Source organism: Arvicanthis niloticus, chromosome 6 (genome assembly GCF_011762505.2).
Source record: "Arvicanthis niloticus isolate mArvNil1 chromosome 6, mArvNil1.pat.X, whole genome shotgun sequence".
Lineage (NCBI taxonomy): Eukaryota > Metazoa > Chordata > Mammalia > Rodentia > Muridae > Arvicanthis > Arvicanthis niloticus.
In genome coordinates, this window is record NC_047663.1 from 94891118 (window position 1) to 94915054 (window position 23937).

At 50.9% G+C, this 23937-nt stretch overlaps 2 protein-coding genes across 5 annotated transcripts; one reads left to right on the plus strand and one right to left on the minus strand.

Moving 5' to 3' along the window:
• Window positions 1-1516: 1516 nt before the first annotated feature.
• Window positions 1517-12762, plus strand: Alg1 (ALG1 chitobiosyldiphosphodolichol beta-mannosyltransferase). Its single transcript, XM_034505643.2, has 13 exons — window positions 1517-1772; window positions 2850-2927; window positions 3061-3164; window positions 4185-4333; window positions 6383-6472; window positions 6764-6874; window positions 7795-7916; window positions 8027-8065; window positions 8308-8367; window positions 9169-9279; window positions 10432-10546; window positions 11539-11614; window positions 12273-12762. Exons 1-13 carry the CDS (start codon window positions 1565-1567, stop codon window positions 12402-12404), a joined length of 1395 nt encoding a protein of 464 aa, XP_034361534.1. The 5' UTR covers window positions 1517-1564; the 3' UTR covers window positions 12405-12762.
• On the minus strand, window positions 11979-23163 carry Eef2kmt (eukaryotic elongation factor 2 lysine methyltransferase). Of its 4 annotated transcripts, none has more exons than XM_034505645.2 (8): window positions 23024-23163; window positions 19590-19652; window positions 17595-17675; window positions 16435-16536; window positions 16008-16141; window positions 15661-15926; window positions 14511-14657; window positions 11979-13038 (listed from the first exon to the last, which is right to left on the minus strand). In XM_034505645.2, exons 1-8 carry the CDS (start codon window positions 23117-23119, stop codon window positions 12920-12922), a joined length of 1008 nt encoding a protein of 335 aa, XP_034361536.1. In that variant the 5' UTR covers window positions 23120-23163; the 3' UTR covers window positions 11979-12919. The 4 variants fall into 4 exon arrangements, with proteins under 4 accessions (XP_034361536.1, XP_034361537.1, XP_034361538.1 ...); XM_034505646.2 differs by having other exon boundaries at window positions 12786-13038; window positions 14535-14657; XM_034505647.2 differs by lacking the exon at window positions 16435-16536 and having other exon boundaries at window positions 12786-13038.
• Window positions 23164-23937: the final 774 nt, after the last annotated feature.

Here is a 23937-nt window from a genome sequence, read left to right on the forward strand (position 1 = left end):
AAAGCTGAACTACTGTGCCTTTGCTATTCTTAAGTCTTCAGTGCTCTCATTATGAAGTGAGTCTGTTAATTCTTACAGTAGAACTTTATTGTCTGGTGAAGTCAGCAACTCTAGAGGACATACCACTATTATTCTCTTATGCATTGCTTTCTTTCTCCCTTTCTTACTGCCCACACTTAAATCTATATTAAAAGTTTTTCTTCTTTCTCTCTCAATCTATCTATCTATCTTTCTTTCTTTCTCTATAACCTATTGCCTATTCTTTCTCTCCCTAAACTGGAGTTTCCTGTTTTTCCTTATAAGCTGGAAGCCAACAAGTCTTAGTGAGCTTTCTGTCTCTGCCCCTCACAGCTGAGATTATAGGCTTTGGGGTGACACCTAGTTTGCTACATGGGTGTTAGGATTTGAACTCTCATCCTCATGATTGCAGGCAAGAGCTCTCTTAACTGCTGAGCCATTTTTTCAGCCATTTATTTATTTATTTATTTATTTATTTATTTAATTTCTGGTCCTAAACTGCCCAGGCAGGTCTTGAACTCGCTATGGAGTTAAGGATGGCCTTGAGCTCCTGGTCTTTTTGCTTCTCCTCCAAAGTGCTAGATTATAGGCATATGCTAGGCCTGGTTCCTTTCTTTTATATTTGGAATGTTGTATTCAGTGTGCATGCATCTTAACAAATGAAGAAATAAACATTTTGTTTAATGAATTTTCTCACTGGAAGGTACGTCTGTTAAACAAAACATGAGCAGCCAGACACTCTATGGTCTCTTGCCTTCTAACAACAAAGATCAGTTTCCATGTGTAGCCATGCTCTCGTTTATACACTCACTCCTCAGGGAATGGCCTCTTTCCTCAACAAAACTAAAAAATTCATCCAAATTGTTTTTATTTATTTAGTATATATATGTGTGTGTGTGTGTGTATGAAGGGGCTGTGTGTCACAGCGTGAGTGTGGAGGTCAGAGGACATAGAGAGTCGAGTCTCTCCTTCCATCATGTGGGTACCTGAGATGGTACCCTATTTTGGCATCAAACACCTTTACTTGAAGAAAACTTCTCATCAGCGTCTCCAAAATTTTATCTCCTTGTTAGATTAATAAAGGCAGCTATGGATAGACAGAAGGTGTAAATAAAGAGAGGCTGGGTCTGGGTCTCATCTTAGCCGAGACAAGTTCATGTATGGCGAGGGTGCATTGCATTTCTGTGTAGATGGCTAAGATACCCACAGAGGATGGGATATGGCCTCTTATAAGGGTAGAAATGATTTCACAGACAGCTTTACTTTCAGAGGAAAACACAGTTCAGAGAACTTGGCTACATCCTACTAATTCTTGGGCTCCTTAAGTAGTTCCTCTAAGGCCTCCTATCCTTTCCAGTCCCCGCCCCTCCGTTCCGAGCCCGCCCCCATCTTCCAGATCCTTTTCCCTTTTCTTCCAGACCCCGCCTTATCCAAGGTACCGCCTCCCCCTACTTTACAGAGGCGGTTTCACCACTCAGTCTGGGTGTGCGCCTGCGCACAGCGAGGCTGCCTGGTCCGGTCACGTGTTCAGCGCCGGCCGGCCAAGATGGCCGCGTCCTGCGTGGTGCTGCTCGCTTTGGCGCTGCTGCTGCCGGTGCTGCTGCTGGGCCTGTGGAAGCGTAGGCGGCAAACGGACAGGGCCCGGCATGTGGTCGTCGTGGTGCTGGGCGACGTGGGTCGCAGCCCCCGCATGCAGTACCACGCGCTGTCATTGGCTCGGAGCGGCTTTTCTGTGACGCTGCTGGGGTTCTACAGTGAGTGCCGGGGACCTGGGAGGGAGGCTCAACCAGGAGCCTTGCTTCTCTCTGTTCTGGGGCCGAGGCGGCAGCGGGCGGCAGCCGCCTTTTATCATATGTGAAGACAACAAATAGATCGGTTGCATGGTGTCCATTGTCACTTGATTCGTTTAGGTAATGCAGAGACGGGCTGGACCCTGGTGTGTGAGACCTCAGTGCTGGTCACTACTTCCTCGTGCTGCCTTTGTCACTGAGTTGACCGACCGAATGTTTCTTCACACCCCTTGTCCAGCGGCAGAACTTTTCTAACTGTGGATGGTTCTCTTGTTCCCTAAGGTGTAGGCAGAGGGGTGTCCACTCTCTCATCATGTCCCCTGTGGATGATTCTTCAGGGGTTTACTCTCACTATGCAGCCCCTAGCTGGTCTGGACCACTATGTAGGCCAGAGTGTCCTAGAACTCACAGAAATCCACTTGCTTCTTTATAGAGTGTTGTGATTAAAGGCATGCACTTACTAAGCCCCTCAGGTATCCAACCTTTTGACACAGCCATATGAAATCTACCAGCATGTTGGGGGCATTCATAGCTATCCTCGAGCACATGCTGGGCACCTCAAATTGGATCTGTGAATTTAGGGGTGGCCCATCTCCATCTAAGGGAAAGTGGGACTAGCTCTTACTGGTCCCTGTGTGGAGTGCTGTCCAGGGCTTGGTTGGGGTGGGACTAATACAGACAGACTGCCATCCAGGAGTCTACTCTTTATCAATTTAATTGGGTCCCTATTGCACGCCAGTCATCAGGTTAAATTAAGTGGATATGGTGAATGCCCTTTGAGGGTATTCTAGTAGAAAACCACAAAGTGACCTCATTTTCCATTCTGGCTACTGGGGACTGGAAAGGTTTTGATAGGTGTTACTCTCCCTCCACCTTGTTTACTTGAGACGGGCTTGCTTTGTAGCACATGCTGGCTTTGAACACTTTATCCTGCCTTAGCCTTCCAAGTACTGGAATTACAGATGTGAAGGAATACATCCAGCTGACTGTAACTCTGATGGCTACTTCTGATACCTTAAAGGGCACATTTTGCATTTACAGATTCCAAACCTCGAGATGAACTCTTGCAGAGTGATAGGATTCAGATTGTGAAGTTGACAGATCTGCAAGGTCTGGGAGGTAGGACCAGTGAACTCCAGGTTCCTAACCTAGGGTTAGGTGGGTCGGAGGGGTGGTTGTGTATTGGGAAGATGGGGGGACTATCAGAGTGCCAAGAGCTCTTTTGTAGAGATGGATGTTTTCTGACTTGCAGCTGGGCCCCGAATTCTCCAGTATGGAGTCAAAGTTGTATTTCAGGCAGTGTACTTGCTATGGAAGATGTTGTGCACGGACCCTGCAGCCTACATCTTCCTCCAGGTATGTGCCAGCTGCTGTCTCCTTCTGTGAGAATCACTGTTAGCAGGTCACTTGCTGGGCTTTTAAACATTCACAAATTGGGTTGTGGGTGTGTGGATTTGATTTCCAGCCCACATACAAAATGAACAAATTATTAAATGTATTTAATGCTTCTGTGTGCATAAACTATAAAAACATGGGGAGGGCTGTTGCACTCATGAACTTGCAACTGTACAATACCAGCAGCTGTACAATACCAAGGCCTAGCCTGCCAGCATTCTAGCATGGATGGGGGTGGGTTCACAGGGCTGGCATCCCTAGCTAAGGAGCTGTTGGCAGTTAATGGTTGTTGAGGGTGTTCTTTCCCAGTGTATCCACTAATAAACTGCCCATACTCCAGTAAATAACCTCTAGTTAAACTCAGTCACTAAAGAAAAAAAAAAAAACAAAAACAAAAAAAAACAGATGAGAACAGGAGGGAGCAGTTGGGAAGGAAACCAGTACAGGGGATGATTGACAGGTGGGGAGGAAGCTAAGAAAGGGAATGGGGGAATGATCAGAACACAATACACATATAAAGTCATGAAACTGTCAGGTAAGTAGTAGAATACTATGAAAAAAACCAATAAGCATGAGTGTGCAGGGTGCCGGAGCAGTGGCTGGCTCAGTGCTCGCTTGCTGTTCTTGCAGAGGACCCAGGTTTCACTCACACCATCTACAATAGGAGTTTACAGCTGTCTGTAGTTCAAGTTCCAGGATCCAACACCATCGTCTGGTCCTCATGCTTGGGTGGCAAATTCTTTACCTACTGAGCCATCGTTGATTTGGGGGTTTCCAGATTGGGCAGTTTGGTTTCTTTCTAACTTCTTACTCCTTTTGTTGTTGTTGATGTTTTTGTTTTTATGGTGGAGAGGGTCTTCTTTCTGCCCATTGGCTGATAAGAACCTTGTAGATCATGGCTTCTTTGCTGTGTGGTCACTCCTCTAGGTTACATGGGCCATGGCCTATGCTTCTTCCACTGCCTCCGAGTCTCTTTCCTAGAACCCTCCAGGTCTGCCTGCTATAGCTGTCTGCTGGTTTGTAGGCTGCATTTGTGGGAGCAAACTGGTCATCGACTGGCACAACTATGGCTACTCCATCATGGGCTTGGTCCACGGCCCCCGCCACCCCATTGTGCTGCTGGCCAAATGGTGAGAATGTCTGAGTGGTTCCCCCTGAGTCCTCATTAGAGTGGGTGGGAGAGAAGGGCCTGGTGAGCAGGCTGGATCTGGAGCAGGGTCCTCAGTTCCACTCTGATCCTGGTTGCCCATCTCACTGTGTGCTTCTTGCTCTGGGGGCCAGCTAGCTGTATCCTCTTCCTCACCCTGCTGGGATTGATTGTTGCTGGTGGGACCAGCAGACCAGGCAGCTCCTGCCTGTCACAGAGCTCCAGCTTCGTGGCAGAATCCAGGCCAGGTCCCTTGTCTCCCACTCTGCCTCCATCACCCCCAATTATGGCGCTCTGTAAAAGTTCGGCTGAGAGTGATGCTGCCTCCTGCTATCCAGGAAGTCAGTCAGGAATCAGCCCCAGGGAGTTGCACTCCAGAGCCGGAGGGAAGCCAAGGCTGCGGAACTCTGGTGTAGCTGACGATCTTCCTCGCTTGGTGCCCAGACTGGCTCTGAATTTGTTGGTCCTCTTGCCTCAGCCGCCTGCACTTTGGGATTACAGGCACAACAAACCACACCCAGTTTAGCAATCTTACTTTTTTTTTTTTTTCTTGAGACAGAGTTTCTCTGTGTAGCCCTGGCTGTCGTGGAACTCACTCTGAAGATCAGGTTGGCCTCGAACTCAGAGATCTGCTTGCCTCTGCTGGGATTAAAGGTGTTGGCCGCCACCAGTTAGCAATCCTACTTTTATTTATTTATTTATTTATTTATTTATTTATTTATTTATTTGGTAATTAAATTTTCTGGTTCATTTTTATTTTTAAAAATTACTTTATTTTCAAAAAAACCCAAAACAACAACAAAAGACAGCTGGGTGGTAGTGGCACATGTGTTTAATCCCAGTACTTGGGAGACAGAGGCAGAGGGGCAGAGGGGCAGAGGGGCAGAGGGGCAGAGGGGCAGAGGGGCAGAGGGGCAGAGGGGCACAGAGGCACAGAGGCAGAGAGGCAGAGGCAGGTAAATCTCTGAGTTCAAGGCCAACCTGGCTACACAGAGAAACACTGTCTCAACAAAATTACTTTTATATATGGATGCTATTTTATATATGGGTGTTTTGCTTTCATGTTTGTCTGTGTACCATGTGTTTGTCTTGTGCCTGCAGAGGACAGACCAGATCCCCTGGGATTGGATTTATAGGTAGTTGTGCTGCCAGATGGGTGTAGGAAATTAAACCCTGGTTCTGTGGAAGAGCAACCAGTGCTGAGGCATTTCTCTGGCCCCTAAACTTGTTTTTTGAGTCTTATTTACTGTAGGCTGGTTTTGATCTACCTTTCAAGTGCTGAGATTACAGGTGTGCACTACCAACACTTAATCTGTGACTGTGCTGGGGATGAAACCCAGGACTTTGATGCATTATGGACAAGCACTCTACCAACTGAACTACATCCCTACTCACTCATATGTATATGTATGTGTATATACACATATGTACATAATACACACATATATTTGAGATAGTATATATTGTGGGCTGGCCTCAAACTCTGAGTATTGTGGGATGACCGTGAACTTCTGATCCTCCTGCCTTTTTCTCCCTTTCAGCGTTTGGGTAGACATGTACCACCATGCCCCGTGTTTTAAGCACTAGAGGTAGAACCAGGGCCTTGAGCTTGCCAGGCTAGCTGTCCACCACCGGAGTCACGTTCCAGCCTACAGCTCAGTAACCTTGGTTTGTTCTCTCTTCCTCATTCTCTTGGGATGAAGCCTCGACATAACTAAACTCCTTCATTCCACAGTGAGAGGCAGCTGCAGCCCTGATTGTGCAGGGTGGCTGAGACGCGGTTAAGCAGCCCTTCTTGGGTTTCTCCTCTTTATTGCATGAGTCTGGATTTGTAGGGATTGATTCCTTTTAAAGTAACTGTGTAGCTGGTCAGTGAGAGAGTAACTTACAGGGAGCTCATGAGCTCGGACAGGTTCAAGGGGCCCTGGCTTTACAGCCCTTCCACTGCCTAGGGGAATCAAGTCATATGGAGGTTGGGGTGACATCCAGGCTCATCCCAGGGTTCCATGCTGATTCCGAAGATATTTTGTAGGTATGAGAAGATCTTTGGACGCCTGTCCCACCTGAACCTGTGTGTGACCAATGCTATGCGGGAGGACCTGGCAGAGAACTGGTGTGTCAGGTATGCCGGGCCTAGGATGCCCATCAATCCATGTGTTTTGCGAGCTGTAGCACAGTTCTGCAGTACTGTGTTGAAGTACTCAGGCCCTGGGAGATGGTTACTGGTTTTGAGAAGCCAAGGGGAGGCAGTAGGCTTTCCCCCTCCCAGCTGTGTGCTGGGACATTTTGTTGCCAAATATCTGCACCATCCTAAGGAATTTTCATTTCTTGTCTCTTGGATTTCCCCAAACTCTCTTGCTTTTTGGGATCCTGCTGCTTAGATTTTTCTCTGCCCACTCCCATCTCACATCAGGGCTGTGACTCTCTACGACAAGCCAGCGTCTTTCTTTAAGGAGACGCCCCTGGACCTGCAGCATGAACTCTTCATGAAGCTGAGCCGCACGTACTCTCCTTTCCAGAGCTGGTATGTCTCCCCTCTCTCTGTGGTCCTCATCTCCTGCAGGCCTGCGGGCTCACTCATCTAGAGGCGGCAAACTAAAGCTGTGGCCTAGAGCTGTGGCCTGCCACCTAGTGCTGTCAAAAGGTTGTATTGGAACACAGCCCACCCATTCACCTTTGTGTTGGTGATGGCTGTTGGAAGCCTGGTGTAGTGATGAATATCTGTAATCCCAGGACTTGGGAGGCTGAGGCAGGAGGATTGTTAAGTTTGAGGCCAGCATGGGCTACATAGCAAGCTCTTACCTTACCCTGAAAACAGTGGTTGCTCTCAAATTGCAGCAGTGGAACTGTATTTCACAGCAGTTGATGCCCCACAAAACCTGAAGAATCTTTACTCTCTGGCCCTTTAAGAAACTGCCTGCTAGCCGGGCAGTGGTGGCGCACGCCTTTAATCCCAGCACTTGGGAGGCAGAGGCAGGTGGATTTCCGAGTTCGAGGCCAGCCTGGTCTACAGAGTGAGTTCCAGGACAGCCAGGGCTACACAGAGAAACCCTGTCTCGAAAAAAAAAAAAAAAAAAAGAAACTGCCTGCTGAGCCCTGTGCTATCTTGTCCTGCTGCTAGTGGGTTCTTGTGCAAGGGACCTGGGTGTCCCCTGGGCATCTCACTGGGCAGAGAAGGTATCTGCCCATGTCTGTTGTGTGCTTTTAGGAACTGAGCATGGCTGTGAGGAGGTGGGTCAGTATATCCTTAATGGGGTGCTAAGCAGGCATAGTGGGGAGCCTATGGAGGTGGCACTGAGTGGTGGAGTGGGTGTTGCTCATGTAACCTCAGTGCCAGCAACCAACATCTGTGAAGTCAGTGGGGTGCCAACCTTGGTGGCCTGCCTCTGGCGTTGTTCCTGTGCCACAGCGTCTAATATCTTATCTCTTTCTCTGATTCTTCAGCTCAGAGCCCTCAGACCCTGACATGGAGAGGACGGCCTTCACTGAGAGGGACCGTCAGAGCAGGGTTGTGAGGCGTCTGCATGGGCGGCCAGCACTGCTTGTCAGCAGCACTAGCTGGACAGGTCTGCCTCCCCCAGCACCTGGGGTTGGTGCCCAGCTTGCTTTGGGATCCAGGGATGGGTATCTGAGGAGGGTGGGAGGGAATTATGACTCCTCTTTTCTCTCCCTGTAGAGGATGAGGACTTCTCCATCCTGCTGCGAGCATTAGAAAGTAGGTGTGTGGCTGCACGAGCAGCTCAGAACTTGTTAGGGGTCATGTGGTCTGGTCCTGGTATCATGGGTAGGCCTGCTTGAGACGGTAGGGGAGGGCACAGAAAGCTTATGCTCTTACGTGGTCACTGAGTGGCTAGACCCTCAGTCTGATGGACCTTGAGACTAGCAGCTCCTGGGGAGCAGCCTCCCACTTCTTACCAGCTTATTTTCTCCTGGTTGGTGTGTCTTTTTTAAAAATAGAGTTTGAGCAAGAAGCACTCAGTGGAGATGGCCTTCCTTCCCTCGTCTGTGTGATAACAGGTACTGATGGGAACACCATGTCACGGTTCAGAAGGGCGGAGGGTAAAGCATGGGCACATGGCCTTTACAGGACACCTCTGTAGGACACTGTCTTGTGGATCATCACCTCAGTTCTCCAGGGTAGTTTCTCTATCTTCCCTAAGGTCTTGCCTGTGTCAGGCAAGTACTCTACCACCCAGCTGTAACTCCAGCTGCCTTTTATCTATTTGTAGAGACAGGGTCTTAGAAGTTGTCCAGGCTGGCCTTGCCCACCCTGTAATCAGGCAAGCCTTGATATAGTAACCCTCTTCAGCCTCCCAAGTAGCTGGCACAGGCCTCTCAATAAGTCCTTGGGTAGTATTTCTACATCCACTTGATGTATCAGGAACCTGATATTCAGAAAGGACTTGAGTACAGATTTCCAGCGTACTGTACTACTTAGCCCACACTCTTTCCTTTCTTTTCCAGAGGATTTCTAACCTCTGTAGCTTGGAAGCAGTGTGTCTTCTGTTCAGTCATAGGGTTGGGCAGCTACATCCTCCTGTTCCCTCGCAGCTGGGTTCTCATGGGACCCTGGGGGACTCAGACATGCTAAGGACGGTCTATGTCACTGGTGCAGGTGGAGATGCTGTGTCCATCTTGCTGGCATCCTAGCATTATCCTAACCCCTTTGCATCTGTAGCCCTGGGCCTGCTGGCTGTGGTGTGCTTAGCATCCCAGCCATGGGATGTCAGGGCCTGATGCGGCCACTGGTGGGTGTGCTTCTGGGAACCTGCCCACTGGCAGAGACAGTGGCCATGGTGACATATCTTCTCTGTGAAGGGAAGGGCCCGCTCAGAGAGCACTACCGCCACCTCATCAGCCAGAAGCATCTTCAGCATGTCCAGTTCTGCACCCCATGGCTGGAGGCCGAGGACTACCCACTGCTTCTAGGTGAGAGGGCAGGCTCCAGGTGAAGACAGAGGCCACACTATCCCACAAGGGCAAACAGAGAACAGGTTACCAATCTGTTTTTGAGACAGGATCTATGTAGCTGAGGGTAGCCTTAAGTTTGTAGCAAAGCCTCCTCCCTCAGTCCTGAGTGCTGGGATTACAGGTGTGCACCACCATGTCTGGATTTTCTGTTCATTTGTTTTTGAGTAAGATTTCGTGTATAGTTGAGGTTGGCCTTGAACTTGTACAATCACCCTGCCTTAGCCTCCCCACTGCTGGGCTTACACAAGTGTTCCACTCCCCATGAGTGTTGATATCTGATTTTTGCTGGATTTGTTGTAGATTTGGTTTCTTTAATTTTTTTTTTTTAAAGTTTTGGTTAAGGTTTTACTTTTGAGACAGTATCTCTGTAGACCAGGCTGACCTTGAACTCAGAGAGATTCAGTGCTGGGATCAAAGGCATGTGCCGCCAGGCCAGCTCTGCCCCAGTTTTAATCTTGAGTTCTTAGAATTATTCTGGCAAAGTGTATCCAAGGAGGTTTGCCACTCTAGGCATTATTTGTTGTGCTGATGTGGGTGTGTAGGGGATAACATACTTGTGTCATGGCAAGTATATGGTGTTCACACAACTAAGGACAACTTAGAGGAGCTGGCTGTCTATCCTCTGTGAGATCCAGGGCCAGGGCGTGGTTGTCAGGCTTGGCAGCAAGCACCTTCACCTGCTCAGCTGATCATTTTTAAGTGGTCACTCGGTCGTGTTCCTGACCAAGCCAAGTGAACCAAAACCAAAGCTCTGCTGTCAACAGTGACTGCCTGGGGTTTTTGTTTTTGTTTTTTTTTCTTTGAAAATGGATTATGGCTTAAGTAGGAACAATAAAGCAATACAAGTAAAACCGAACAAAACCAAAGTAACTGTTAGGCAGAGTGAGACAGGATCCCATGGCCAGCCATGTTTACTATTAGGCAGAGTGAGACAGGATCCCATGGCCAACCATGTTTTGGCTTCTGGTTAGGCTGCCTTGCTTCTTGGTCAGCTTATGTCATTTGTGTTTGGGGACAGTCTCAGGGACAGCCTCTGATTTCTACTAATTGTCTAGGGGTCACTGCATAGGCCTGGGAGAACCTGTCCTAGTGTTTTGACTATCTTTGCAGGGTCAGCGGATCTGGGTGTCTGTCTACACATGTCCTCCAGTGGTCTGGACCTGCCCATGAAGGTGGTGGACATGTTTGGGTGCTACTTGCCTGTGTGTGCCGTGAACTTCAAGTGGTAGGAACAGATACCAAACCTTACTTGGGGGTGTATTCTAGATCAGCAGTTGGGGGCCCTGTGGTTCTGCTAAGCCCCAGTGAAGGTCAGTCAGCTTGGTGAGTACACTCCATGCCATGCCCGTCATCCAGATGTAAGATGTTTTTTAGGATGTCAGAAACATAAGCCTGTAGCCTGGAGGCAAAAGCAAGAGGGTCCTGGAGCTTGAAACTAACTTGTGCTACATTAAGTTTCTGTCTCAGGGAAAAACTGTAGCAAGGAACATGTTGAGTGTGTCTGTATCAACATGTAGCTTTCTTCTTATCCCTGTTCCACTGCTGGGATAGATGATGTCATCTAGAGAGGATGTTCATGGGGACCATATGCAAACACAGCAGCAGTATGGGACATAAGGGACTCCAGAAATGAGTCCTGCAGAGAGAGGGACGGGGCATGGCTGGAGTTTGCTCATGGTTAGCATGCTACTCAGGGTCATGCTGGGAGACGGGAACGGTGGCCAGAGGCACTTGTAGTTGCCTTGCTTTACATCGCTGTTCTGTGGCTGCGCTCTCATGATTGGATTGGATTATCACACCAATGCAATTCTAGAACTCCCTGGCCAGGGTGGATGTGAGCATAGAGGCTTCAGCATGGTAGCTAGGAACCAGCCTCTGGATGGGATGTTCAGGATATACAACTCTTGTGAGCCAGGACTCTCAGGATCAAAATTCCCAGTGACTCTGAAACACTACCCTAAATGTGTGGAGCCAAATAGAGACTTGCTGGGACCCTAGTTCTCAGGGTGAAGAAAAACACAGAAACCATCTCAGCACAGAACGGCCACCTTCCCTTCTCCAAATCAGCCTGGCATTTTGACATGTGCCCTTGTAGGCTTTTCTGTTCAAATACTTCAGCTCAGAACAGAGGCCAACTTCACCTGAGGGGGTAGTGGTGGCCCAGTTCGGTTCCTTTTCTTCTCTGGCCAGCTTTCAAGTCTCTTGTTCTCTCTGCAGTTTGCATGAGCTTGTAAGACATGGAGAGAATGGTCTGGTCTTCAAGGATGCTGAGGAGTTGGCAGCTCAGCTGCAGGTAGTGGGCCTACTCTGTGGGGCTTGGTGGTTTGAAACCTGGCATTGAGCCAGCTCCACGATCCTGCTTCCAGACAGGGACAGCTGTGGTGGAACTCTGGGGTATAGAGGAAGGAAACAGAGGGCTCCAAGGTAGCTTCTCAGCCCGGGCTGTCAGCCAGTCGTTCACATTGCCAGGGGATCGAAGAGCCAGGCACAAACTCCTGCCATTGGGGTTCAAAGATGGCAGCTGTGCTGCCCTTTAAGGAGGGTGGTGGCCAAGGAAGCATCTGCTGAGGGTCTAGCCTTATAAAAGACCGTGTAAGAACTCTGCAATACCATTTTGGTATGGATGGGAATATAGCTGTGGACATGTGCAGATAGTCTGAGTTCCAATAAAACTTTATTTACAAAGCCAGGTGGGCAGGACTCAGCCCGAAGGTTGCAGTTTTCTGGTCCCTTAGACACATTAAAGGCTTCCATGTTAACTGCACCTGCAGGGTATGTTGAGGATAGGAGGGGGAGAAGATAGCAGGAGGAGGCTGGCCATTCTCCAGGGCAGGGCTGTGGGTGAGTAGATGGATCCATCGAGTGTCTAGTGAGGGGAGGGGCACTGCTGGACATGGGCAAGGACCTGGCCTGTCACTGACAGCTAAGTTCCAGTTTTCCTTTTCCTCTAGATGCTTTTCTCAAAGTTTCCTGACCCTGCTGGAAAGCTAAGCCAGTTCCGGAAGAAACTCCAGGAGTCAGAGCAGCTACGATGGGATGAGAGCTGGCAGCAGACTGTGCTCCCTTTGATCACTCACAAGTGACCTCCAGGCCAGAGACTAGGACCCCATCCATCCTGTGCCCACCCTTCCTGCCATGGCTTTTGAGCGCCCCCTAGTGGTCAGAAGCCTGAGGACAGCAGTGGGCGAACACTAGAAAAAGACTGATCAGGCAGCTGCTTCATCCAGCAGCTAAGGCCTCTTCTCTTCTGAGCACTTTTGTTACTTCTGGTGACCCTGCCAACTTCTCAGTCCCTGGGTTTTTGTTTCTGGACTCTTCACATTCCTTGTGTTCTGGTTCTGCTGTGAGCTCTGGGATATCCTGTGTTCACTGGGCTTGGCTGAGCTGTCTGACAGGACAGTCATACTTAATAAACTAATATATTTGTTTGTACAATGGAAATGTCTGCTCCGAGCCTGTGTCCACTCCAGATGAGCTGCCAAGGACAGGCACCAGCACTCAAAGCCTGTGTACATCTGTGGTTTGTTTTTCAATTTTCCTGCTCAACACAAGCTTTTTCAGCTTTCCCATGACAGTGATCTCATTTTTCAAATCACCTTCAAACACCATGGCGACCGGTCAGCATGAGCTTCAGGATTACGATGGCCGAATGTTCTTCGTAAGCGAACAGTTTGCCAGTGTGAGGGGGCATCTCTTCCCAGTAGATCCCAGCACGGTCTAGAGAAGAGTACAGAGATCTCAGGAGGGCAGCTGACACAGGTGTGCTTTTGCTTGGGCCCCAGGTTTCCAGGCCCAGGGCGATGCTCTAAGGGTGTGTATGTGCGGGCATGCTCTGTCTAAAGGATGGCAGAGGTTCTGCTCTCCCATGCTCTGCTTTATTCCCTTAAGCCCCAGCAATCCTGTCTCTGCCCGATAACACTAGAATTACAGGCACTTATGGCCACAACCCAACCTTTTACATGGTGCTGAGGACTCGAACTTGGGTCTCCTTGCTCGAGTTGTAAGCACATTTGCTTTCTGATCTCTCTCAAGCCTGAAGGCGTGGCCTTAAACAGCAGCAGCACCTCTGTGGCTGCCCATTGGGTTCCCTGTCTCTGCACCTGCCTGCCAGTCAGCTGATACGAGCAGAGAGCAGCTGTGATGTAACTGCAGCTGCCTGGCTTTATGGGGTTCGCAAGTACTGTGAGCCAAGATGGTTTCTTAATTAGACTTGTGCTATAAATAAAGCTAGTAGTTTAAAGAACAGAGTAGCACAGACACAAAAAGTATGTGAAGCTCTATAACGCCACCACCTGAGTATAAGCTGGCACACATTCTATAAATTCCTCCTAGCTGTAATTTTTATTTAAGTATTATGGATGGAATGCAGCTGTGTACATAGTAGACAACTATTCTACCACTGAGGTAAGTGCTCTGGTCCCCATAAAGAGTTATTGAAATTATCACAGGCTGGCTGCTCTGTGGTACCCTCTGCCTTTCTTAGGGAAGATGTATTACAGGCTTTGTGTGTATGTGTGTGTGTGTACATGCATGTGCGTGTATGCGTGCACGCGTGATCATCTGAAGGACAGGGCCCTTAGTGCTCCATCAGTGGATTCAGGTAGCGTTCACCTGCTTGTCTGTGGTGACTGGGAGTGTCTGTCAGCCTGTCCATAGATGCTGTGGCAGGTGAGTGGATAGCTGCTGGAGAGGCTTTGGTAAGGGAGCTGGGCCAGGATAACCTCACACTGGACTGGGTATGTGTGCAGTGCCTTGGTTGGGATGCAGGGGCTGTGGAGATGATTTTGAGTGGGTGGGGTGTAGCTTGGACTCAGCCCAGGGGACTTGGACCACAGGAGCCTGGGCCACTCAATCTGAGTGTTTCAGTGTCTATAGCTGAGGTGGGATGACTGGACACATCCCAGGTGCTGGTGAGTGTCAGACTAGATGACAGACAAGACTCACAGTAGTGTCATTTGGGGCTCTACAGATGGTCCTTATCCCTTTCCTAAAAGCACCTTTAGCTACTTTTCTAGTTGAAGAGTGCCCAGAACAATGGTCGCCAACTGTCCACTGCCTCTGCAGGCCAGGCAGTGCCTCAGATGAATGTCACCACAGAAAGATAAGGATGCTGAGGAGCAAGACCAATGTCAGCCCAGTTTTTAAGCCCTCCTCACGACAGAATGGTGGCCCACAGGTCAGGAACTGACCCAGCTCTGTGGTGAACAGCTTGCCTGTGTCCTGGCTGCGGACAGTATAGGCCACATAGACGTCAGGAGCGCTCTTCCTCTGGCAGTCGGCAAGCATCTTCAGGACCCTGAGCAGTGACAGTGTCACCTCCCAGTAGTATAGCACATCTACAACGGAAAGGCTGTTACTGAGGGCCTCACCAGGGTCTACAAGCAGAGCGAGGGTGGGGCTGGCCCCGGGAGCAGCAGTGGTGTTAAGATGTGAGCTATTCCATAGGAAGACCCCAGGTGAAAGGGAGGCCCGGGAAGGAAAGGCCTCTAAAGACCTCTACAGTGGGACTTCCTGTGGAAAATCAGTTCTGTGCCCCTTGCTCACTTAGAAGCTTCGTAGTAAAGCAGATCCTAGCCTGGCTTTGGGCTCTCAAGGGAACTGCAGTGTCAAATGTGCTGTTTTTGATGACCTCTGTTGTGATAGGAGAGTAAGGCTCTGGTGGCGCAGGCAAACACTGCTTTCTCTCAAAGATTCCATTCTGTATCCTAAGAGACTAGTGCTCTTTTGCCATCTCTGAAGGACACGGGACAGGAACTTAGCACCCAAATGGTAGACAGCCAAGGCCACATGGCACAGTGATAGCCTATCTGCATGGAGCCAGCATGGACAGTGTGGCAGGGCCCCTCAGCTCCTGTTCTCTGAACTGGTCCCTGACACCTCACTTAAACACGACCCAGGATGATGCTAAAAATGGGTGGAGAGGTTGGACGTGGCCCTGGGAGGACCACAGGCTGAATACCCCACCTAAAGATCCTAGGTGGCTGTTGGTCACCAGCAATGGAGGGCACAGTCTTAGTGGTGGGTGGGACTGCTCTAATGTTCATTACAGGAGCAGGGAAGGAAATGGGTGGCCTCAGGGTGGCTGTGGCAAGGTACTCCAGGCCAGGCTAGTGTGCCCTGGCACCTGTCCTGATCATCTTAAGTCTTCTGGGGATAGCTGGCTCTTTATGGACAGAGCCACAGCAGTGAGAGCAGCTGTCTCCAGAGAACCTGAGGCTCTGGAGTATGGGCTGTGACATCACCAGGAGCCCAGGGTGTCTCTTTGGGTTCCTGCTGGTCCCTGCCTGCAGCACCCACAACTTCTTCCTGCTGGAATGAGTGTTGCTGCTGGGGCATTACCTGCTGCAATGACAACGTCTGCCTGGAAGTCAGAGAGCTGAGAGGCTGTCACCTCGTCCCAGTCCAGCTGGGCCACTGTCACCTTTGTGCTTCCTGTGTCAATGGGTGTGTGCGGCTCTAAGGAGAAGCCATTGAGGAGAACGTTTCCACGGAGCTGCTCAAGCACTTGGGCATGACAGTCACTGAAGATGTATGCTCTGGGGTAGCATGCCTTGCAAATGGCCAGGCCTGTGAGGCCAGCTCCGCTGCCTAGCTCCAGGACAGTCCTGAGAGGGAGATGGGAACCTGTGTTCACAAACGCACCAGTGCCAACTGCCTTAGTGCCCTGCCCTGTGCCCCAAGATCACCTGTCAGTGAAGGCTGCTGGGTTCTCGATGGCCCACTCTGCCAGGTAGAGAGCAGCGTCCCATGTAACCAAGCCTGTGGTGCCATGGGACACGATGGCTGTGCTTTCAGAGAGTGTGACTGAGTCTCCTGAAGGCTGCAGACAAGAAGGAGAATGAACGGAATCACCAGAGTATGACTGGTGGGACCTAAACCATAGCAAGTGCATGGCTGAGCAGAATGTGACATGGACATGCTGCCTAACGCTCCCAACAATGGAAAGCAGCAACCTCCCTACACCCGGCAACGTGGGTGACCTCAAGGATACTGTGCTGAGTGAAAGGTTCCATCCTGTGTGGTCCCCTTCATCTAACACCTTTGTATGACCCAGTCAGAGAAGAGAGTGTGTGGTGGATAGGGGGAGCACAACGCAACATGCATGTCTCATACCAGCAAATAGCTCCGGTGGCACTGGGTGGACTCTTTGGCCATCAGAACCTCTGCCAGCGCCTCGTACAGTGCATCCAAAGGCTCCGTGGGGACAGCCTCATGCTGGGAACAGATAGCCTTAATTGAGAGGTCACACTGACCCTTGTAAACAACCATTCCGACCCTTGCTTCTGTCTGCTCCTCTGTGAACAGGCCTGGGTAGCTATCAGAGCACTCATGGTGTAGAGATGGAAGCCGAGACCGTGTACATGCTGGGCCGGCTCTGGAGCACGGAGTCATGTTCCAGCCTCATCTTACCAGATTTAGAGGGAGGTTTTGGAGTGGGAGGCATGCCAGCATTTGAACTTAGAATTAAAATGAACAAAATTAAAAGTGCAGTGGTGGGGTACCTCAGGGAGAGATGTGGAGAGAGGGCATGCAGAGGCTAGGAGAGCCACACTGCCTCAGAGAGGTTGCTGTCCATGTGAGTCCCAGGGTGGCAATGCAGAGGCTTTCAAGCTGCTTCTCGGTGCCATTGAGGCATGACTTCACCAGGCCTCCCAGCCCTGTTTCTCCTGGTGCTATCAGGGTCTACAGAGGCACCGGGGTGCTGAGGCCTGGGACCAGAGTGATAGAGAAGCAAGGATCACACCTGTGCTGAGCCTGGTGAGCAGCTGCTAGCCTCAGGAACGACTGAAGCCGCCCTGCTGCTGTTCTCCATGGCTGTCTAGAATGTCATGGAGCACAGGAGCACGTGGAGGACAGGTCTGATCTGTCCTCCAAACGTGTCTTGCCGAGGTTGGGAGGACTCTGGGCCAGCAGCCCAGTCGGGACAATAACAAGGAAGTAGTTGGGAAGGGACTGTGGGAAAAGACTTCCAACAGGGGTGTGTGGCTGGTATGATGGGGGAGGAGGAGGCATCTCTCATTCAGTGGCAGGGACGTCTGGTAGGAAGGAGAAGCTGAGTTTAGGAGAAGCTGCTGCTGAGAGCCCTGGCCGCTCTCCTGTCTTTTCCAACCATGTTCTCCAGTTATACCCCACCAGCAGCCCCTGTAAGGAAGCCCTGGCCCAGAGCTTCAGAACCACTGGCAGGGAGGCGGGGCTGCTGGCGCCTGGCAGAGCTCTGGGGCTCTGTGGCCTCCCACGTGGCCTGGCCCCGGCAGGCGCTGCCCATCACTGACCTTTTGGATGAGCTTCGAGAGAAAGCAGCGGGCGTACTTCACAGAGGGCCCATGCTGTACACACACAGGATGCTTCACAGTCTAGACAACAAAAGACAAGGTGGTTGCTGCAGAGACCTGTCCTCTGTGTCCTAGGAACTTCACATGATTGGAGGGGACTGATGTTCCAGCAAAGATATGCAGGGACAATGGGGTATTTGCCCTGGGCATCTGCAAGATGGAGTCTTTTCTTGAGATGGTTTTGTAAGGGAGCGCAGACTGGCCTCAAATTTGTAATCCTCCTGTTTTAGGATTATGGGTATGTGCTGCCATTCCCAATTTAAGAATAAGTTTTAAGCTCCTTCTCTAAGACATTTGCACGTTGTAGCATATAGCTCTGGGTAGGAACCTGAGGAACAGGCCCTTTCCTGCCCACCCAGAGTGGTAGGTGGGAACAATACTCGTTTGTTGTGAGGATAAAAGTGGACTATCTGGCTTCACAGAGGAGGTGAGGGCCCAGTGGCAGGAACCAGACCTCTCAGATGCCTGTCATCCTGGCTATGAGGCCTTGGTGGTGAGGAGGGTGGGAGATGGCGTTGAGCAGGCAAATATGGGAGAGTAAAGGCTTTGCCTACAGAGGAACTGCCTCAGTGGAAAGCCTCCAGAAGTGAGGTGCAGGGTCTCCAGCTAGCTCTGGCCTGGCAGTTTTGAAAGGTCAGAGGACCAGCAGAAAGCAGGATATGGGAATGGGCCAGGAAGGAGGTGAAGCTTGCTGCCTTGGGAGGGCCGCAGGATCCCCTTAAGGCAGTGCTTCACAGACTTCATAATGCTGTGACCCCTTAATATAGTCCTTAAGTTGTGACCGCCAACCATAAAATAATTTGTTGCTACTCCATAACTAATTTTGCTATGGTATGAATGGTGAGGTAAGTATCTGTATTTTCTGATGGTCTCAGATGTCCCAGAGGGGTCACAACCCACAGGCTGAGAGAACTATTGTTCTAGTCCCTGTCTGGGCTCTAACCACATCATGATCCACAGGTTATTAAGAACTGCTCCCTTAAGGCCTTCAAGGGCTCCCTACTGAGTGATCATTGGTGGGTAACCCCATTAGATCTTAAAGGAATGTGCTCTAAGTTTGGTTGGGTCACCCATGGAAGGCTGTAAGACAAAGCCTGCCTGCCTCCTGCTTCGTCTTTCTGATACAACATAGCTTAGGCTGACTTTGCATTGGCAGTGGTTCAGCACAGAATCCCTCTCTGGGCTCCTAGGGTGGGCTCGGTGGCTAGAGGCAAATATCTTCCCTGAATTTGTATGCAAACTTGCTTCTCTGGAGATTCCTTCTGGGGAGGAAGACTACAGTTTTCTCCTACCGGAAGGTCAGACAGAACTCTTAAAACTACAGTCCTGCCAGGTCAGGACCCTTAAGAAGGTCAAGGCACAGAACATGGTGGTGTGATCTGTCCTTGATTCAGGCCATGGGCACGTGCACTTCTGAGACCAATGCCCACTGCTGCTTCTGATACCAAGCAGGCAAGATGGGCTTTATTATTTTTAACTTAAATGCAAGAGGAACATTTCAAAGCAGCTATCAAATGCTGGAAGCAGTCATCTGTCACATGTCATTTCTGTGGTTCAAGACTTCCCAAGGAGAGATGGGGTGGAGAGATGGCTCACTGGTTGAAAACACTAGCTGCTCTTCCAGGGGACCCAGGTTTGATTTCCAGTACCTATGTGTTAGCTCACAACAGTCTATAATTCCAGTCCCAGGGGATCCGACACTCTTCTGGATTCCAAGGACAGTGTATGCATCTCTCTCTCTCTCTCTCTCTCTCTCTCTCTCTCTCTCTCTCTCTCTCTCTCTCTCTCACACACACACACACACACACACACACTAAGATGATACCTATGGGTAATGCCCATGTAAGTGCTGTATTTTTGTTCTCTGGACACTGGTATTTGGAAAGGATATAGGCAAGGCTTGGGTCCGCTGTCTGGGGATGCTGGGGCTCTTACCTTCTGTAGAATAGCCAGCAATAGCGCAGAACCGGAGGGCTCCCTTAGTTTTTCTTCTAGGCTCTGTTCCAGGGAGAGAGAGAGAGCGATAAATCTCAGGGTCATTTTCTCAGCAACATCACACTTCTGTGGAATATTCTGGTAAAGAGTATCAGTGATCTCTGCCCAGGGACTTGGAGCTAATCTTAAGTGGAAGCCATCAGAGGTGACTTGGTCTAATGTCATGGGCCATGTGTGGCTGAGAATGAGAAGACCAAGTTCTGGGTCAGATCAGATGTGGCTGACCAGCAGTCACGGGGTCACGGCAACTTAAGGGCTGAGCCGGTAAGCTACAAATCAGTTCCAGCACAAAGGCCTGAGACCTGCTCTCTAAGCTAGAATGGGGACTCAGATGTACGGTGCCACACCTAGGCATGCCATCTTTGACAGAGGGATTATAGTTACAACTCCAGTCAGGGCAGGTATGTCACAGCCACTTTATGCCTTCAGAGCACCTCGTGTTGTCCTATCGGGTCCTCTATGTCCTGCCTTGACCCTTTTCTGACCTCACCTACACACAGTCTCACTTCTGCTTACTCCACTGTGGCCACATCAGCTGCTTTGCTGTTCTTAATCACAGGAGCCATGTTTCTATTACAACACTGTCGCGCCCCGCTTGTCCAGCAAGGAAGACGCGACAAACCGGGTTCTTCTCAACAGCCTTTATTGGAAGCGCTCTTTTAGCTTTCTGGGAGAGACTAACTCGAATGCCCAGAACGGGCTGCTTATATACCCCCAGCCCTGGGCGTGGCAAAGCACATGGAGGTGTCCGATTGGTCAATTTGCAATGGCTCATTAGCATACTCATTAGCATACCCCGCCTGGGCGGGGGTGATTGGCCAGGTTCGTGGTACCCTAGTTGTATCTCATTTGCATGCCCCGTTTGGGAGGGGCATGCGCAGTGCACTGATAGTTCTACCTGAGAGCCTGAATAGCCGCCATCTTGGATCGTCGCCTCAGAGCAGCTGACGGGCGAATGTCAGCCTGTCAGCCGCTTTGAGGCTGGGGCGCTGCTTCTCTCGGCTGGCAGCCACAGCCGCTTTTAGTCAGTGGCGCCGAGAGCAAAAACGGGCAGCTGCTTTGAAGCGGCGGCGGTGCCGCTGCTTTTCAAGCTGACAGACCTGCGGTGCCTTCCAGCCGTCAGGTCTGTCAGGTCAGCTGCCTACACAACACCTTGGCTTCCTCTTCTCCATCCTATGGCCGACTGCCTCGAGGCTTGGGTAGCAGTTGAAATGTCTTGTCAGGGAGGCCTTTAATGATTCTACTTTATTTGCCATTTTCTTGTTTATTTTTTCACCCATCTGAGACAGGGTCTCACCTTGTAGCTGGGGCTGGCCTCTCTCCTGCTTTGGTCCTCCAAGCTGTGATTACAGGCATGAGCTCACACACATGGTTTTGCCTGGCGTTTTCTAGTTCCTTACTGTTTTAGGGCTGGCCTCTCATGTGCTCTGATGTGCCCTGGTGTGCAGCTCCCGGATGGCATTCAGTAAATACTGACTGACCCAGTAACTGCTAGGCAGCACTAGGTACACTTCCACAGTCAGGCGGAAGTCAGGGTTTGTACTCAGGTACTCCTATACTGTGAGATGCAGGAGGGGCTGCCTCCCGAGTAGCATCAGCATTAAGGAGGTTAGGACCACAATTGGTGCTCATGGTAAAGTCTTTAGGTTCTTGGTAGAAGCTCTCTTATGTTCATTCTTCTATAAATCGGCAACGGTTTGGGGGATGGGCAATGTGACTCCCTAATTTGGAGCTGTTGGACTCTCCCTTTTCTACCTTGGCTGCCTTCAGCAAAACGATTGTCAGTCTGACAGCTTGTACCAGCCTTGGCTGCCTGAACACTCCATAAACACTTTTAGACAACCAGAGCGGATTGTCATAGTTGCTGAAGGTACAGTCTCAGCTGGAGCTGTTTGAAACACTTTGCACCTGAACTTTTTGCTGTCACAAGCCTGGATGCACAATGTATAATTCTGCACTCATTTCCTTGTGGGACAGAGGGGAGCACGCCCCCTGCTGGCGAGGCGGAAGGAAGGCTGGGATGGAACAAGAGGCAAGGCTGATTGGCTCAAACACCTACATAGCTGCTGCTGTGGTTCAATGCGGGAGTGTAGTGCAAGGAACCTTCCCGCGCTACTTCCTGGGAATGGTCTCTTGCCTACTTTAGTAGCACGGGCTGAGGGGGTAACATGGAGAAAGCAGATAGAGACGGCAGAAAAGCGGCTCAACAGTGGATGGCAGAACTGTAAATGCAGACAGGCAGCTGGCTGTGGTCAAGAGCTAAGGAATCCCCACTCTAAGGCCTGCACAAGAGCTGTATTTTTTTTAAAGGCTGCTGCTAAGGGCCGAGGAAATCCAATACCTATGCCTGCCGGGGAGCTGGCAGCCAAAATGTCCGAAGAACTCCCGGAGGGCCAAGGGCCCTATATGCAAGAAACCTGCCATTGCTACTCTTGCCTGCCTACAGCTGGCACAGAAAAGCACAGCCACCAGAGACCAGCACTCCCAGAACGTCTTGTCTATCTATGATTCCTAGCTGGGCAAAGGAAAAGAAGTTAAGCTGTTTGGTAGCAAGAGGCCGGTATCACTGTATCCTTTACTGTGACTAATTAGAAATGATGGTACAGAGATGTAGCCACTTGTGTAAAGTCCCACAGCACAGGGGTTTGAACTAGAACTATAAGCAGGAAGTTGTCTCCCTGGCCAGAGCTATGGCTCTGATTCTTTCCTTCTTAAACTCCTGGTCAAATGGAGTGACAACAGACAGCCAGTGCTGTGCACTGTGGGTGACCCTGAGCACTTAGCACAGCACGAGAACTATTATTACATTTGACATTGAATGAGGACCTATATGCTATTCGGGTTTCGTTTTATGTTTAAGACCTGAAATGTTTTATGTCGATGAAGTAATACAACTACCTAAACCACTCAACGAAACCGGGCAGACTCTGGAGGAATACAAATCTACAGTGAGTCATGCCGGTGAGCTCACCGCACAAGAGTTAACAGCGAGGCACGCTCTAAAAGAGCCTCGTGTCCGAGTTTCAGGTCCCTAGGCCACAGGGAAGTCCCCTTTTCAGTCTGAACTCCCTCCGGGACGGTTCTGCCTGCAGTCTGCCCTTAAGATGGGGACCTGGCCTCCCTTTCAGGAGAGCTCGGCTCTTGCCGTTTGAAGACGTTTAGTTTTTCAAAGTTGTTTTGCAGCCGCCAAGATGACCGATTACTGGCTTAAAAGTTGCTAAAATAATCCAGCCCGGTTCGTGACCCTGTAAACCCTGCCAGAGAAGGGCTCGCCTGCCTCCCCCAGTCCAGCGGTGAGCAAAGGCGGCCCGAGCCTCCCGGCCCCGCCGCCCGCGGTGCTCGACCCCGATACCCGCCGCGTGCCCGCCGCCCACCTGCCAGGGAAAGGAGGGCAGCGCGCGAGCCGCCAGGAAGCGGCGCTCGAAACTCTGCAGCAGAGACGTGGCCCCCTCGTGGTCCTCAGGCGCCATCGCGGGGCGGGGCCAGGGTTGCCTGGAAACGGGCGGAAGCGAGGCCTGAGACGGAGGAGGCGGGGCAAATAGGAGGCAAGATGTGGGCGGGGGCTAGTCTAGGCTCCGGCCTAGGGGGCGGGGCAAGGCGGTACCCGGGGAACGGGGAGTTCGGTGGGGCAGGGGTAGAGGTGGTCTGTAAACTGCCGGGTCAGGTTGGGCGGCTAATGCCTGGCTGTTGGGGCGCGTTTTAAACAGTTCGCGGAGCTGGAACTGGCAATGTAGAGGCAGGGCCTAGACTGGCCTGGAGGCGGGGCTTAGAGGGCGGTCCTTGGCCGGAACTAGGGTGGAGTCTAGGGATTGGAAGGCGGGCCCGAGCGGGTATAGGGGCGGGGCTGAGATTGAGGTTGAGCCGCGCTTAGGGGGCGGTCTTTGGATGGTTTGGAGGCGGGCTCACATCAGCCGGGGGCGGGGCTAAGGTGGGGCTGCCCGCGTGGTAGCCGCGGCAGACTTTGGAGGGGTAGATCTAACTCTACCTGGTTGTTACGAAGTAATACCTGGGATCCTTAAGCCTAGCTACTGACCAGCCTGTCGGCAGGGTTGTGGTCTAGTTCGGGGTGGAGTCGGGTGGACCAAGGTGCGGCCTTACATGTTGCACCCGGAGCGGGTCTCATGCCGGGGTTTTGGTCCAGGAGGCAAGAACCTAGGCCAGTTGATCTTGGCCCAATGGGGTTTGCAGTCGGGGCGGGTGGCCTTATCAACACCCTCAGGGACCCAGGAAAGGCACTCTCAGTGTACTTCAGCCTTTGGTTCTGCAATCCAACATCACCTAATTCTTA

Coding starts and splice junctions, on each gene's coding strand:
- Eef2kmt (XM_034505645.2), bottom strand. CDS start 23,119: ATGGCGCCTGAGGACCACGAGGGGGCCACGTCTCTGCTGCAGAGTTTC. Junction 17,676..19,589: donor TGCTGGCTATTCTACAGAAG/GTAAGAGCCCCA, acceptor TTTGTTGTCTAG/ACTGTGAAGCATCCTGTGTG. Junction 16,142..16,434: donor GCCACCGGAGCTATTTGCTG/GTATGAGACATG, acceptor TCTTGTCTGCAG/CCTTCAGGAGACTCAGTCAC.
- Alg1 (XM_034505643.2), top strand. CDS start 1,565: ATGGCCGCGTCCTGCGTGGTGCTGCTCGCTTTGGCGCTGCTGCTGCCG. Junction 3,165..4,184: donor CAGCCTACATCTTCCTCCAG/GTATGTGCCAGC, acceptor TCTCTTTCCTAG/AACCCTCCAGGTCTGCCTGC. Junction 10,547..11,538: donor TGTGCCGTGAACTTCAAGTG/GTAGGAACAGAT, acceptor TTCTCTCTGCAG/TTTGCATGAGCTTGTAAGAC.